This window comes from Rhinolophus ferrumequinum, chromosome 8, assembly GCF_004115265.2.
Source record: "Rhinolophus ferrumequinum isolate MPI-CBG mRhiFer1 chromosome 8, mRhiFer1_v1.p, whole genome shotgun sequence".
NCBI lineage: Eukaryota > Metazoa > Chordata > Mammalia > Chiroptera > Rhinolophidae > Rhinolophus > Rhinolophus ferrumequinum.
In genome coordinates, this window is record NC_046291.1 from 52571649 (window position 1) to 52589235 (window position 17587).

General features: G+C 38.4%; 1 protein-coding gene across 2 annotated transcripts in view; it reads right to left on the minus strand.

Annotated features, from left to right (window-relative positions):
• The window catches only part of METAP1D (methionyl aminopeptidase type 1D, mitochondrial), a 69555-nt gene that overhangs the window by 36872 nt on the left and 15096 nt on the right, over positions 1 to 17587 (minus strand). The window contains exon 1 of one of the 2 annotated variants that reach the window (XM_033111389.1): positions 7680 to 7855. The exons of the other annotated variant lie outside the window; for it this stretch is intronic. Coding sequence (XP_032967280.1) covers positions 7680 to 7842 — 163 coding nt within the window. The 5' untranslated portion in view covers positions 7843 to 7855. Of the gene's footprint in view, positions 1 to 7679; positions 7856 to 17587 lie in introns of those variants that run through there. 2 annotated transcript variants of the gene reach the window in all.

Below are 17587 nucleotides of genomic sequence, written 5' to 3' on the forward strand. Positions count from 1 at the left end.
ATTAAAAAAAAGAGAGAGAGAACGCATTCTAATAATCAGTTTTCTGTATACTATGATGCCAGTAATTTAAAATATTTATTAATATGTTAAACTCAAGCATGTTTTTAAATCAAGGAAAATTTTAAAAATCAGAAATAATTTACAATTCTTACTATACAGTGAAAACATTAATAGCATAGTTGTCTATATTACATTTAATTGACTAGACTATGAGAAATTTGTATTTAAAATTTTTAAATGAATTCTTGTAATTACTCTATTACTACAAACTAGTTAATAAATAACCTTGATGACTGTGTAACTATATTCTTATTCCAGAACTTTTTAATTGCTATAATGTACATGGGACAACAATACTTTTTGCGGAAGCATAAAGAGCTACCAAATTTTCTTCGCAGGAAAACTATATCCTTTCAGAAGTTTTATAATAATGATAGTAAAACAGTTGACATGTTTGTAGCAATTTACAAAGTAACTTCATATATATTATTTAATTTGGTCAGGCAACCTATGTAAGGTAAACTGGGAAGATATTCTTGTGCTTATTTTACAGGCAAAAGACCATGAGATTTAAGGAGTTAAGGGCTTTATCCAAGATCACAAAAGTTACAAGTGGCAGGTCTGGATTTCAAACCTGTCTATTTTAAAAAACCTTTTTATTTATAGAAAATTTCAAACATACATAAAAGTAGACAGATCGTGACAATGAACTCCCATGTACCCCTCATCCGGCTTTAACAATTATCCACTCGTGCTGAGCTTGTTTCATCTGCAACCATCGTCCTTTCCCACTGAATTATTTCAAAGCCAATCCCAGACATCATATCATTTCATCTGTAAATATTTCAATATGTATATCTAAAAAATGAGAACTCATTTCAATGATTTAACAATATAACTTATCACACATAAAAAATTAACAGTAATTCCTTAATATCATCAAATATTTGGACAGTCTTCAGATACTCTCCTTTTGTCATTTATATATATATATATTTTTAATTAAATAGCTTGTTAAAATAGGATCCAAATAAGGTCTACACATTGCATTTGACTGACATATCTCGTGGCTGTTTTAATCGATTTCTCTCTCTGTTTTATTTCCTCCCATGTAATTTATTTGTTAAAAAATGAATTTCTTTGTCCCTAGCATCTCCCACATTCACTATTTGTATATCAGTGGTGTCATTTAACACGCTTCTCTCTTTTATATTTCCTACAGATCAATATTAAACTTAGGAACTTGTTTTGATTCTAGTTCAGTTTTTTTGGCAAGAATATTTAGTGGGTGGTAGTATGCTCTGACAGCCGTCTGTCTTTTTTGTGATGGTCACCAATTGATGGTGAGTGCCTAGATACATTAACTCACTAGGGATTTGTCAAGTGGTAGTATTTTATCAGTCTTTTTTCATTCGTTGGCAAGAATATTTCTATAAAGAAAAACTTGCTTTTATCAAACTATTTGGTCAACCTTAGGTTTAGTTCATATAGAAAATCAAGCTCAATGCTCGATTCTTTCCATCTACTGATCCAGTTTTCAGAATAGCTAGTTAGAAACCTAGAGCTTTGAACAACCGATTAAGTGTTCTTAATCAAAGATGATACAATTTCTAGCTAAGATTCTGATCTAAAAATAGTATCTATTTCTACATAAATGATTTCTATATGAAATACTGAGTCAGTGGAACTTAATTTCACTTTGAAGCAAAAGTACTGGTCAAAGTCCAGCGAAACAGAAATATTTTACTAATTTTTTCATAAGGGAGAACATTAATCACCCAGAGTTAATACATCACATATCTTCTCCATCCTTTTTTTCTCACACTTTCATTTTCAGGGTGAGATGGGGCTGGACAATTAGAGGTAACAAGACAAGACTGCAATTAAAAGGGGAAAAACCCAACTCTAAATGGATTTTTCTTTAAGAAAGAAACCCAAAACCAAAAGAAAACAGGTAAAATTAGCTATTGGAAATCATGGCCATGTGAATCAACCCTTGCTCCCCACATCTGGCAGCATTTAGCTCCCTGAGGGCACACTTGGTGCCCTAGGGCACCGTTACACATGTTTGACCAACGGGGCAACAACAAAGGACACAGAGGCTATAAAAAGAGGCAGCAGGTAACCATCAGGGCAGCCAAATGGCTGAGGCACTTTGACAAAACACACAATGAAGCAACTGGTTATTCCCATGGCTGCAAAGTCAACGAGGGAGAGCTTTATTTTAGGATTCAAATTCCAAAACCCCCCTCTTTAAGTCACTGGGTTACTTCCTTGTTTTAATCAGGTCTACAAATCCTCCCTTTTCTTGCAGACACTCAGTGAAAAACATTAGAGACAAGTTGTATAAAGCCACCTTGTCTTCTTGCCAAAAACCCATCTGAGAATTCAACTAGATTGTTTTCTGGACTCTATCCTCAGACTGGAGGAAGTGAAGGTGCCAAGTTATTCTACACACACTTTGGCATTATACTCAAAAAGAGACAGAAGCATTCATGAATGATATGATCTATCTTTTTATATCCATTCTGCAACTTAGATGAATCTATAGTACTATCAGCTTTAAATGTGGCTCCCGCCTAAGCAGACATTTCATAATTATGTAGTAAGGGCTTTGCCTTTCCCACAGCCGAAAGCCCTCTTTTGGAGCCACTGGAAGAGGAATGTCTCCCTTCTCTCCCACAGAGAATCCTTACTCTCCTATCCTCCTCATTACCAAGACTATTAAACCATACCACTCATTCCTTCTAATCCAATCTTCACAAAACACAGGAATGATAACTCTTATTAAACGAAGGGTTTATGGGGATATTCCCTTAACCCAAAGGAATGATTCTGGTAGTTGGAAATTTTAGGTTCCAAACAGGCTGTAGAGGAGACATTTTGGGGAACTTGGACCTTTCCAATGATTTCAGTTACACCACTGTTAATAATCTGGTTTGTAAAAATGAAGCTCGGGGGAGATGAGGAGGAACCATAAATGTCTTTAGTCTCCCCTTCCAGTGAAATATTTCTGAATTATGAATTTTTGAAAAATGATGAGTACTTAAGATAAAATATTTTAAAATTGTCATTCATATTTACTCTTCAAAACAATTTCTCAAATCTAAGCAACAGGAAGATTTTTTGATGTGTGACATATACATACATGCATACATCTGGGTGTCTGGATGTGTGTTTAATTGTGGAATTAAGACATCTTTTAACAAATAGATCACATACACTTAAATCTTTGGAGAAACTATATTTTCATTTTTCAGTACAGAAGTTAAATGAAAGATTTTATTAACAAACAGAATATTTCTTGCTAATTAACGTTGCTCCAGTGTCTCCAATGTAAGATAAAAGGCAGAAAGGTAATTGATGACTTCATTACTATTGCTTATGACTTTATTACAAAACCAGAAGCATATCAAAAATTTGAATTCAGAAAGATAATTTCAAATGCTGAGGGCTGAGGCGAGGATTCATGGGTTAAGAATGCAGACAGGGGTTTTTGTCCGGGGCATCCCTCCTGGTTTGTGACAGCAATGTTGTGTTACACGTCTTCAGACCCCCTTGCTTCCCGCCTGCTTTCGTTTGTTTCCACCTCTGCAATAGTGTTTTTCTGTTGTTGTTGTTATTGTTTATGTAGGCTTAAAAATGAGCTAAATCTGGGTTCATGAGTTTGAGGTGGTTATTTCTGTGGGCTATGGTTTTTTCACTTACCTGGTATTTTGGAAAAGGTTTGTCATAGATGCCCATACAAGGGGAATTCTAAGACCAGAAATTATCCCTATCGCTGCTTTACTGTCATATAGACAGTTTCTTCTATTGAAGCTTTGGCTTAGATTTTATAAATGGGCAAAAACTAAAAGATGCTGGAGTTTTATGGTTCAAGGGTTTTTAGGTGCATTTTTCACAATAATTACATATATTTTAAAAGTGAATAAATAAGCACATTTATATTAGTAACAATAATAAATTGTACTTTTAAAGGTGACATATTCTCTGTGAAATTTATTGAGCATCTCCTGAATTGTTATGGTTTGACCATATACTTCCTGTTGAATTCTTACTCTATTTTCCTTTTTTATTCAGGCTGTACTGTGTCTAGAAGACTGAAAAATGGCCAGCAAAGTTGCTTTAACAATAAATACATGGTTAATGTAATACACTAATTACAAGTTTAAGAGAAAATCAAAAATCAAGTTAGAATATGGTTTCAATGTTCTTAAACTACGGAAGTGAATTTTTATCTATAATGGACATTAAAAACAAGCATTGTCCTTCCTTTTTACCCCTAAGAAACTGATTTTCCACGATTCTTACATATCTTACACATCAAATTCTTACATATCTAAATCTATTTGTCATGTAGTCCACAGGAAAATAAATTTAAATATATACATATATACTTACACATCTTCCTTTCAGAGATGCCCACGATGTTATTCGTAAATGAAAAAGCAAGTTGCAGATCATGTATAGTATGATATCATTAAAAAAATACACATAGATGTTTGCACATGCATAGAAAAAAGTCTAGGTGGGGATAATTACTAAGTTTTCCTGCTTAACATTCTTCAATGTTTGTCCACCGTTTTTAAAACATAATTCCAACTTCTCAAAGTCTTCGAGGCCCTGCCTGGTCTGGCCCCTGCCAACCTCTCTGGCCTCCTCACACTCTCCTGTCCCTGAGGTACACTGCCCGCCAGCGACAGGGGTCCCCTTTCTGATCCTTGGACATACTAAGTCCTTTCTCAGCGCTGCATTTGCTCTTTCACCAACTCCTCACATCACTGGTTCATTCGGAACCTGCAGGCCTCAGCTCAAATGTCACTTCATCACAGGGCTTCTGGGAGCACTCTCTCGAAAGTGGTCTCCCCACTTACTCCCTCTTAACTTTATTTTCTTCAAAGCACTTTTCCCATTTTGGAGTTATTGTGTTTGTCTAATTCTGTCTTCTTGTCTCCCCTATCAGAATGCCAGCTCCACGAGGTCTAAACTCAGCACCCACCACAGCAGTTGTTGGGGTGTCTCATTCTCTTTCTTTAGGCTTTTTCAGCCTTATAAATTCTTTAGTACTCTGCACGTGGATTTTCCTCTTTCAGAGACTAATTTTTACAATTTGGATTTGTAAATGTACAGCTATTATTTTTCTTGTCATTATTCCCTAAATAACACAGTGTAACAGCTGTTTACATAGCATTTACATTGTTTTAGGTATTATAAATAATCTAGAGATGATTTAAAGTTTATGGGAGGAGGTGTGTAGGTTATATGCAAATACCATGCCATGTTATACAAGGGACTTGAGCATCCAAGAATCTTGGCATCCATGAGGGTCCTGGAACCAATCCCCTGAGGATACTAAGGGACGACTGTATAATCAAATATACACACACACATATGAACATATATGAATGTGTGTGTGTGTGTGTGTGTGTGTGTGTGTATTGATTAGCTATAATATGACATCTGATGGTTAACTCTAGACACAAAGGTATATGGTTGTATGTGTTAGGCTATGAGTTCTTTAGTATTTATCATCTACCCAGTGCTGGCTCAGTGTCTGGCATATAGTCAACAATCAGTACATGTTTGTTGAATGAAGAAATGAACCCATTCACCCCCAGTTCCTGAAGTGATCTTGGCACATCACACCTCATTCTTCTAGACCCCTTCACATTGCTCTGAAAGGGGAAGCGGCTGTAGGGAACCAATGTGGTTACTGCTATAGGTAATAACTGTCTGCCCCGATCCAGAAACCTCATGTTTACTTTCAGGACAAAAATCAATAAATATAGGTATTGAAACCTCATCGCCTTCCCCTCAGGATGGGGTGGTGGTACAGCTTTGGGGGCCCTGACTCACTTGTATTTATACCAGGTCAACTTACCTGCAACTGTGGTTTCATTATAGGGCCCTAAACTTTCTGTTCAATTGTGTGGCATCCATTTATCTTAATGTGTCTCAGAAACTGAAATAAATGTTGAAGACACTAAGACAAATTTTAAAGATTACTATATTGTGAAAATGAGACTAAGATTGAAAGCAAGAAAGCCTCTCTGCTTTCTGTAGCAAACACGATGTCTAAGCGGGCAGCCATGGATTCACTGTGAAATCTGCGAAAGCTTTAAAAGCCTCCCTTAGAAAAGGAAAAATCCACGATGAGAGGGAGAAGGGTCTTCCACGAGTTACTTGTAAGTTAAAATATGGGGCTCTCCCTAGGAAATAATAGATCTCAGCACTAATCATGAATGGCTGCTAACATGACAAAGAGAGACAACCAGACATATGCCTCCTGATGGAAGTATATGACGCTACCTATGATGTATTTTTGCCAAAAAAATTGAACTTTAATCTGATCAAACTTTAGGATGGAAGTGATGGAGTTGACAGGAAATACAGGGGAAAGAACAATGGTAAATGACATCATGGGGACCCAATCGGAAAATCTAGACTGAGAAAGTCTACAGAATAAATGACCTGGTTTCTTCAACAAATAAATCACAAGGGAGGAAAAAAAGAAGGAGGAACCTATAGATTAAAAGATTAAAGAGACACATAAATCAAATGCAATGCATGGACTGTGTTTGGTTCCTGATTCCAACAAATCAACTGTGAAAAAAAATCCAGGAAATCTAGACACTGACATATTTGATAGTAAAGAATTATTCTCAAATTTTGCAAGGTTTAACAATGATGTAGTTTTTAGAGTACTTATATTTTAGTATTTTAGAATCGCTTACTAAAATATTTATGAATGTAATGGTATATCTAAGACCTGCTTCTACAGATAACCTGTGGAGGAGGAATACAGGGAGTGGATGAGTGTAGGAATGAACCAAGACTGTTGAAGCTGGATGATGTGTCCATGTAAGTTCATTGTATTATTCTCTCTGCTTTAGTGTATGTTCACAATTTTCCCTAAGAAAAAGCTAAAAAAAAATAAGATTTTACCGGTTCTCACATGGTCCAACAATCATAGCAGTATCACATTGAGTGTTTATGAAAATGCTCAGATTCTGAGCTCTGCCCCAGACCTACTGATTCAGAAAACCGAAGTATGGGAGCTAGAATCTCTGTTTTAACAAACTAAATGATTCTTACACACACTAAAGTTTCTTACATAAATGATTTTTATAAACACGAAAGCTTGTGTACTCTTTTGGCAGCACATATACTAAAACAAACACTAACGTTTGAGAACCACTGACTGGGCATTTTGTGTCAGTTTCATTTCTCATTTTCCAAGTGAGAAAATCAAAGGACAAAGATAAATTAACTGGTCAGAGTTCACGTTGAGAACTTGAAAGAATTCAGATCTTTAAGCCTCTCAAATCTTGACTTTCCAGTTTACTGTGCAAGCACCAACTAAGCAACATGGTTTAAATATATATATTATCATTAGCTTTTAAAAGTTTGGTTCAAATTCCACCAGAACCAGTTTACCCTTTTGACCCTTCAAGATTAACACACACACACACACACACACACACACACACACACACAAAGTATCACAGGGGTCCCATATAAGATCTTTAAAAAGAGGGCTCTATCAGGATGTAAGAGATAGCTTGGCATTCTGATAAAAGTGGAGGTGTTTATGGCCAAATCCCTGGGATTTGGCTGAAAACCGAAAGCCCATTTTCATTTGATAGGCCCTTAGTATAAGGTATATAGCAGGGAGTTACCTGCTAGCCATTGGTGAAGATTATATGTCAGGAGGCCATGCCCCTTTCCATGGTGAGGGTTCTGGAGGCCAACTTTTAGCTTCCCAGACAGGTCATTGGTTGGGCTGCATGGTTTGAGTTTCTCAGCGATCTTCTTGTTTGTAAAGACACCCTTGGCTTCCATGCTTTGTAATGGCCTTTCAAAAGGTAACTAGAGAAACTATGAGGTGAGCACATTTTTCTATTTATCTAAATGGCTACATTCACACCCCTCCCCACTTTTGGTATTAATCCAAGTGGTTTGATTTTGAATTAAAGGGGGGAGGGGTAGAATTAAAAATGGAGGTACCCAACACAGATCCTTTAATGAGCAAAAACCAGCCAGTTCATTTTCCCCAAAACATTTTATGAAAATTTTCAAACACACAAAAATGTTCAAAGATGTTTACAGTAAACGTGCATACTCCCCACGTTCTATAATTAACATTTTACTGTATTTGCTCTTTACCACATTTCTAAACATTGCACTACCCATCCTTTTTTTTGGGGGGGGGAGATGCATTTCAAAGTGAGTTTCAAACGTCAGTAACCCCCTCCCCCGAATTTCAACATGCATATCATTAACCAAACTTCAGTATGTTTAGAGTTCCTTTTTTTCCTGCATTTTGAGATAAAATTTATATATGATGATACGCTCAAATCTTAAGCATATCATCTGATGAGTTCTGACAAATGCATACACCTGTGTGACCACATACCTCTCAAGATACAGACTATTATCAACACCCCAGGAAGTTTCCTTTCCCCCTTCCCAGGATGCTCCACCTTTACCCAGCACCTATGGAAATATGACATCTGATGTTTCCACAGTCTCTTGTGAGGTAGGACTGAAATCACTGTTACACTTCCTAAGCAGGATAATTTAGGGCACAGAGCGATTAATTACTTTTCTTAGATCACATGAACACGATGTGAGACCAAAAAATGTCAGTGCCTAAACAGCTTCATGTTTTTCCCACTTGACTATATCCCAAATTTTCATGTCTGAAACTTCCAAATTAAAATCAAATTCATAACTTCTGTTTCCAAGCAAATGTACATTTTTCCATAACCCTGTATCTAGGCTAACCTACAGGAATAGTTAGTATAGAGAAAAAGAATCATAAATGCATTTTAAAAAGACTAAAAATAATTCACATAGGAAATGCAATTAAGTTTAATTACATTGGATGCTAATACTCCTCTTGCAATCATAAAAACAAATGTTTGAAATATATTCTAATGAAAGAAAAAGCCTCTAGTATATTACAGGGCGAAAAATAATACATTTGCTTAATATTTGAATTTTTATTATTACTCTAAATCTAATACAACCCAGATTTCAAAAAATTAATGATTCTGTTCATTCTACTATTTTCTATTCATGCAAGCAAAGGAGTGATGTTACAAAGATATTCTTAGACTATCTGAAAACTACCAAAAAATAGCATCTTCTTTCTTATTTGTTTAATAACTGCTGTCATTCTTTTTGGAAGCCGCAATCACAAGATGTCAAACAAATTCTGCCTTGACTGTGGGTTCTGATAGATGACTGCTTGTTTTTATTAAAAACAAAAAATTTTCCCTGCATTAATTACCAACACGGGAGAAGCAGGGACACGGCTGGGATGTTCACCAGCCCCTGGGCAAGCAGAGATGCAGCCCAGAAAACCACAGAGCAAACTCCCATACTGAATACCGGAACACATTTTTCTTTAACTCCCTTGGGGACCCCGGGACTCAAAGTCTTAGATTCCCTTCAAGAGCAAAGCAGGAGCATGCATGGGGGCAGGGTGGGATCATGTTTATCAGTCACAACAGTTCATCTGGGCCTGGGTCCAGGTAGTCTGCATGTCTAAATTTGATGAAATATAGGCGCCATCAGGTAACAGTAGTGGTCAGGGAGCTTGCCAGAAACCTGTAACTCAAAACTGAAAAATGAAATTAAAAGACTACTTTGGCCAGGCAATTTCTTTCTTCAGGATGCAATAACTGCAAACTACAAAGTTGAAAGAACAGACAATTCTTTGTATGTTTTAAAATTTCTTCTTCCTAATGTGACACAACATCTGGGCCAGAAAAATATACACAAATAGTTTCAAACTTGCATTTCAATAGTATGTTTCGGCAGAACGTCCCCTCTTCTTCCCTTTTTCTTCTTTCTCTTTTCCACGTTCGGCTGGGGGGGGGGGCGGGGGTTGGCCTATGGCAGGGAGCGGAGGCTGGCTGAGTCTTGGGTGTTATCTGGAGGGCAGGTACGAGGGCAATGATAGAGGAGCAGACGCCTGACCCTGTCCTGTCAATAAACCTTAACCCCGACCTGCCAGGCCTCTGAGCTGGCTATTCTCTGTCTAGCCTCTTCTCTAATTGCTCTAAAAATGACTCTTCATTTATAAGTACCTTTGTGTAAACACCCCACAGGAACTGACAGTCATCAGAATTACCACACAGTTCTAGTTTTTAAGGAGAGCAAGAAAAGTCTTTCATTGTGGTAGGACTTTGAAAACAATTTGAACGGCTGTGCAAAACAATACTTATCACTCTTTTAGCTTACTCTGTGGGTGACATTAATTTGACTTTAGAGACAGTTTACAGTAACATGTTAGATCTTTTGATTTGGTTATTTGAAAATAAAGATGGAGAAGTGATTTTCCCCATGGAACCAGCCTGTTTCTCTTACTTCTGAGCACCCCAGAGAGGTGAAGCTCAAGTCCTATGCTTCCTCATCCATATCATGAAATTTGCCTATAAATTCTAAAAGGACTGATACTATTCACCTAAATATGAAAATCCAAGCAAACAGAAAATTAAAAGGGAAGTGGGGAGACAAGAAAAGAGATTTTGGAATAAAGGATTTTTTTTAGAAAAATAATAAAATTAAATCAGCCATGTTGATTAGCATAAAACACAAACTTCTTTTTACTAGTTTGTGACTTAATTCTTTTTTCCTTTTTCTTTATAGTTGTAAAAAATTTATATCACATAATTCACTTAGGATTCCTTGGAAGCAATTCCCTAAACTATTTCTCTTCTACTGACATAATGGGAAATCCAATTATTGTCAATTTTATAAAAGAAAACCAGACTTGAATTTTACAAATCCCAAGCTCTCTTCTGATTGGGTGCAGGTGAAAGTCTGCCCTTTAAAGTATAGCTTATTTAAATAGCTCAATTAAATAAACTATTACCTCTAGTAATTTACTATTAAGTCCTGACAAAGTAAAAGAAAGCACCTCCTTTCATTTCCCATAATACTTATTAACTTCTATAATACTCGGTGATTTACTTATTATATTTGTTTATTGCCCATCAATACAAGCTCCTTGAGGGTAGGGATTTTTGTCTGCTTTGTTCATTGATGTACTCCAAACACTAGAACAGTGTTTGACATAGAGCAAACCCTCATAAATAGTCTTAAAACTAATGAATAAAAAGTTGAAGAGATTAAGGAAACAGTCTTAAATGAAATAAGGACATTTATCTTATTTCTACTTATTTACCTTACTCTATATTTCAGTATAATAAGCTGTCTAGCTGTGGGCATGAAAGAAGATTACACACAATTTTTTTGTTTTTTAATCCACTACTCAAAAGCTTTGTCCCTTCCACAACACCAGTTGAAATGCAAGGCAGAAAAGCCTTGACGTTTCGGAGTTGAAGTAGATCTTAGAAACCACCTAAAACTGAGGTCTGGGCCTTCAGAATCCCCCCAGGAGCTTGTTGAATGTGCAGATTCCCAGGCCCCACGCCACACCTACTAACGCAGAATCCCTATGTTCAAGTAATGGGTCGTCTAGAAGGGAAAAAACCGATAAACTCAGGAACTCACAGTTCTAACAGTGTTAGAGGTGTGATCAGGATGCTGGAACCAAGAGGTGGTGCATCTAAATCAAAGTGTACTTGAGCTGAATTCTGAAGTTGGAGCAGAAATGCACTGCTAGATGAAGATAGGCGGTGGCATATGCATTTCACACAGGCAGTCGTCTCTGTAAAATCTATAGGTGCTACGGCTTGAGGGAAGAGCGCCCATCACAAGATTTGAGATGGAGGCTGAGGGTCAGAATATGAAGAGTTTTGTGTTCTAAAATAAGGAGTGTAACTCTTATCTTAAAAACTGGGGGTGGGGGGATTAAAGACCTGGCAAAAGAAAAGTCATGATTGTATTTAAATTTTAGAAGTATCTGGAGAATGGACTGACTGGAGTAGGCTGGGGTTAGGGGCAGATGAGAGGCAGGGAGACCAAGGGCAAGGCTATTGCAGTATAGGAGGGGACAAGTGATGTGATCCCGACTGGGAAGTCACCCAAAGGCAGGATCCACCGCCTCTACGGTGGCCGTGTGAGGTCCGAGTACGACGGAGAAGTCTAGGTATTTCTTACCCCCTTCTCCCCTCGCCCCAGGTTTCTGGCCTAGGACCCTGGGTGAATGCTGACGTTATTAACCCAAACAGGGAAAAGAAGAGGAGGAGCAGACTTTTTGGGCAAAGATGGTGAATTCCATTCTGGACATGCGGACACTGCAGTGGTTCTCCAAGTGTGATTCTTCAGTCTAGCGTCACTTGGGAACTCATTAGAAATACACATTTTGGGAGGTGGGTGGAGCTCAGCTATCGTTCAATAAGCCCTCCGGGTGATTCTAATCACACTTAAGTTTGGAACCACTGTGACAGCCTAATCTCCAGCTCCAAAAAATAGTTAGCTTTGGGGAATGAATAGATAGATGATTGATAGATAGATAGATAGATAGATAGATAGATAGATAGGTAGATAGATAGATAGATAGATAAAGAAAAGAGTGGCAGGCTGAAGCCATAGGCTCCAAACTAAAACCCCTGCCTAAGGTCACATGGGAAGTTATAACCAGAGCTGAAGTTACCATTCCTCATACAGTCTTGTGTACCTACCTCTGCACTAGTTGGAAGTGTCTCTTAAGTATGTCTCTTATTTCAGATAAAGGAAAGATAACAATTAATCTTACTTATTGTTTCTTAATATAACAAGGTTTTCTTTAAACCCTGACTACAATTCATTATTAGAGTCCTTACATTCACAGAAATTTGTCAATAGTCATGAAGTCAAGTCAATCACCTCTGCTATCTGTGGCATGAAAGTCCCTCTTATTTCCCACATGCACATATTTTCCAATAACCCTTTTTTAAAAAGATGGTAAACTGAACTTGCATTATCTACTTGTACTGCCTCACTTGTAGACGAAGGCATGAACCTATAAGATCAGAGAGAGCAGGAGAGGAGACCAAGGGGAGTGGAGGAAAGAAGACTGGAAGCTGAAAAGCAGATGATGGGATGTAAATGCCTTAGTGGAACCAAGAAAACCGAATCCTGTTCAGGCAGCGGAGAGCGGTGAGAATTCCCAACTGATGGCACCAGGTTTCTCTAGATATAAAGGAGAAGTTGAACTAAAATAAGGAAAAGTGGTTGAAAATCTGTTTTTACACACAGTTAAATCCCCAGATCTCATACTCTACAAAGTGGAATGACTGTCTCGTTACCATCTTGGCAAAAGAATTATTCTCAGTAGAGAATAAAACAGAAGGTCTCTGACTGGAGCACACCAGGAAGAGTTGAGGGTGGGGTACGACAATGAATGCCAGGGATTAAGTGAACAATTACATACTTGGGGGCTGAGACCCATTCCTCACTTCCAGCCCTCCCACTTAGCTTCCAGAATGTTGGCAGCTAGGCTTTCACCTTTCAGGCAGGAGATTACTAGAACCTGCTCTGGGGACTCTGAATAGCCTAGGAAAAACCGACCTAAAGATATTGACAAGGGGGAGGGGAAGATAATGACAAGGGATTCCTCAGGATAATGGCCCGATCAGATCACTTCACAGCTCAGAGCTGACCCCTAGCAACCTGCTCCCCACCTTGCTCAGAGCTTCCACTAAGTTTGTTTTTACTTTTTATTTTGAAATAATTTTAGACTTACAGAAAATAGTACCAAGGTAAACAAAAGTACAGAGAGTTCATATACATCCTTCAATCAGCTTACTCTAATGTTAACATTTTATATAACCACGGTTTTATCATCCAAACTGAGAGTTCATATACATCCTTCAATCAGCTTACTCTAATGTTAACATTTTATATAACCACGGTTTTATCATCCAAACTGAGAGTTCATATACATCCTTCAATCAGCTTACTCTAATGTTAACATTTTATATAACCACGGTTTTATCATCCAAACTGGGAAATCAGCATTAGTAGATTACTACTAACTGAAGTATGGATCTTATTTGAATTTCACTAGTTTTTCACTAGTGCCATTTTCTGTTCCAGGATCCAATCCAGCATTCCGTAATGTAATTAGTTGTTAAGTCTTAGTCTTCTACAATCTTATAACAATTTCTCAGTCTTTCCTTGTCCTTCATGAGCCCACTGAGCTTTTTAAACCCCCCACTCTTATATAGAAGCAAACAGCAACGTATTTCCAGATATCTGAGAAAGCCTCTTAAATAAAAGATAAATACCAAATTAAAAAAAGAAAAAAACTCAGAGGAAACAGAATATACAGAGAAGAAAATTTCTAGAAAACTATTAATAATACACTAAAAAAATATTGAAACCAGGCAATAAGAACAAAATACTATTTTTAAAACCTTTCAGGGAACAAGACAGACACTTGGAGATTAAAAATATTACAACAGAATTGAAAATCTCAATTGGAGAGGCAGATAATAAACTTGAGGGATCCTCCCAGAAAGGAGAACAAAACAACAAAGTCCAGAGGGGATGTGGGCATTAAAAGAACAACCACACAAATGAGCATGATTTTAAAATGTGATATATGTAATGAAGGAGAAGTATACGAGGTCAGACAATTAAGTTCGCGAACTCATCCTAGAAAAAGTGCTACATACCTCACTGCTGAATATCACTATGGTCACCTTTGAAATACTCCCCTTGGGAAGCTATGCACCGATGCCAGTGCTTAGTTCACCCTTCAAAGCAATTTTGAAACTCTTTTTCTGGAATGGCCCTCAGACCTGTCGTCGTATTACCCTTGATGTCCTGAATGTCATCAAAATGTCTTCCTTTCAATATTTCCTTTATCTTTGGGTAAAGAAAGAAGGCATTGGGGGCCAGATCAGGTGAGTAGGGAGGGTGTTCCAATACAGTTATTTGTTTACTGGCTAAAAACTCCCTCACAGACAGTGCCGTGTGAGCTGGTGCATTGTCGTGATGCAAGAGCCATGAAGTGTTGTTGAAAAGTTCAGGTCGTCTAACTTTTTCACGCAGCCTTTTCAGCACTTCCAAATAGTAAACTTGGTTAACTGTTTGTCAAGCTGGTACAAATTCATAATGAATAGTCCCTCTGATATCAAAAAAAGATTAGCAACATCGTTGCAATAAGTTCACGAACTTAATTGTCATACCTTATAGACCACAATGAGAGAATACAGTGGGGGTAAAGTGTGTGAGCAGTAGAGGGATTTCAGCAGGAAATCCCTTCGATGAAGCTCAGACCTCAACAACAAGCAAAAATTAGCCAAATGAAGACATGGGGACCAGTAGTTCAAGCCTGAGGGAAGGCCTTGGGGAAGGAAAGCACCTGGAAAGCAGGCCAGTAGACAGGAATGGCAGGACTACAGAGTTGGGGGTGATAAGCCAAGGCCCGGCGGTCTGGGAGGTCAGGATTTTCATGGTAGTGCAATGGGAAGCCAAGAAAGGTTTTAAGGGGGACTGAAATGATCCAATGTGTTTTTAAAAAGGCCACTTGACTGCAATGTGGAGATGAATTGGAGGAAGTAGTTTAATGACTGTATAAGAGACCCTCTCATCTTACGGTTGTATCAGAACTTACTTCACCATTCCTCTCTTCTATTGGACATTTAGGGTGGTTCCAGTCCTTGCATCATAACATAGGCAACACTGTAACAGACATCTTGAAACTAAATCTTTGCCAGCACGTCTGGTTCTTTTCTGAATATAGATTTCTAGATAAAGCATTTAATAATTGACTTAAACGGTATGACATTTTCTGGCTATTTTTTAAAAAAATAAAGATTTTGATCATTAGATATGAAAAATATACTTTACAAAATGGATCTCCCCACCTATTCAGTTAAATGATATCAACAGGAGATTATCTGTTGATTAAAAAAGATGAAAAACTTCTATTTGTATATAAAATGATCCCATTTATTTGTTTTCTAAAACGGGTAAGCACTTGAGTTATCAAAATCAGCACTGTCCAACTTCTTGGCTAGCCTGAGCCACATCTGAAATAATCAGCACGCCGGCAGGCACGCTGTGCTTCTGAATCAGACGACTGCACATTTGGGACCCCCTAAAATCACATCAACGTAACGTAATCTCCCATGGATATATCTATTTGTGGTTTAACTTTTTACTAGCACATTGTTTTTTGTTATAAATATATTCACAAATCTGAAGAAAAAGGCTTTGTCAGACGGTGTTTCCCAACGAGGTGCATGCTTGTGGTCAGTTTCTGCCAAGCAGAGCTCGTGTTCTGCTCTCTCCATTCTCCCTTCTCATCTCGCACGTGTGGCCTCTTGCACACGCAAATCTGCCTCTTTTGTTCCTCATCTCCAGTGACTGGCACCACCACACGCGAGCTCCTTCATATCTTTATCTACTTCTTCCCACTCACATTCTGTCTGTGTATACACACCTCCTCACCTTCAAGTTCTTACATACTTGTTTTCTTTTCAGCTGCTGTGATCCTTCCCCCCAGTCTCTCTCACTTTCATCTTCCCATCTTTTGCTCCCACTTTCATCTTCCCTCCGAATCCTTGGCCTTCTCACCTCTCTTCTCACACAATCCAACAACTGCCACCCTGGGTCCCAGTTCTGCAAAGGGCTGTTGGTCAGGAAATCTGTCAAGGTGGCTGAGGGGATAATTGGGGAAAGGGTGGGGGTGCAGATGCATGCATGCTGGGCACGAGGAGACCAGGTGGCCAGCCGGGGTTTCCCAGGCCTCCGTGGCAGGAGGGGGTGGGCCTGAACTAAAGGATGGGGCCGCCAAAGCAGGGGACAGAGGCCGAGTCCTGCTGCTCGACAGCCGAGAGCCGAGTGCACACAGAAACGCTCTGTGGCCTGGAGGGGGTCTGAGAGCTGCCAGGTGGACACACTGACCTAGACAATCAATTAAGGCATGTTCAAGGTCTGCTGAACAGAACAGTCTTTAAAACTACGCTAAATGCCCTGTTAAGAGTTGCTGATTTTTCTCCCCCTAAAATTTCCAGATTTACAGCCCCAGTAAGAACTGCAAGACAAATCAGGCAAAGGTACTGAAAAATCTGACACACACTGAACATTGGAGTTAATGTACTTTTGGAAACAAACCAGGTATTTGGCGAACACTGAGGGATCTAGTAGGTATGCTTGATGAGAATTTGTACGGGGAAGGAATTTAAGATCAAGGTCAGGAATGATTAATATGCATGCAGGAAGTCATCAACGTGTAAGCATAAGCAATATGAGTCTCATTAAATCTTCAATCGCTTCCTATTGCCTGAAGGAACTGGTGGTAGTCTAATGATTAAAGCAACAACATTAAAGTAGAAAACAGTATTAGAAAATTAATCTGACCCTTATAAAAGAAGCTAGCACAAGTACTAATCCACCTAAGTTGACTTTATAAGACTCTCCTGTGCAGCTGTGATTTTTCTTGAACTGTACTGTCTCCTCGTTCCCTGAATTAGAAGGCTTTGCTCAAAAGTGACTGGGGAAAGAGACGTTCGAGGGCTTTCGTTTTTTCAATCTAGGTCATTGATCATCTTTCCCACGCTTGCCAACGGCCCATCACACTGCTCTCTGGCTGTTCTCGGCATCTCCCCTTCCTCACCTGTCACCAGAGAACAGCACCTCCCTGACGCCCAGCCTTCTCCCGCGTGTGGCTCACTCA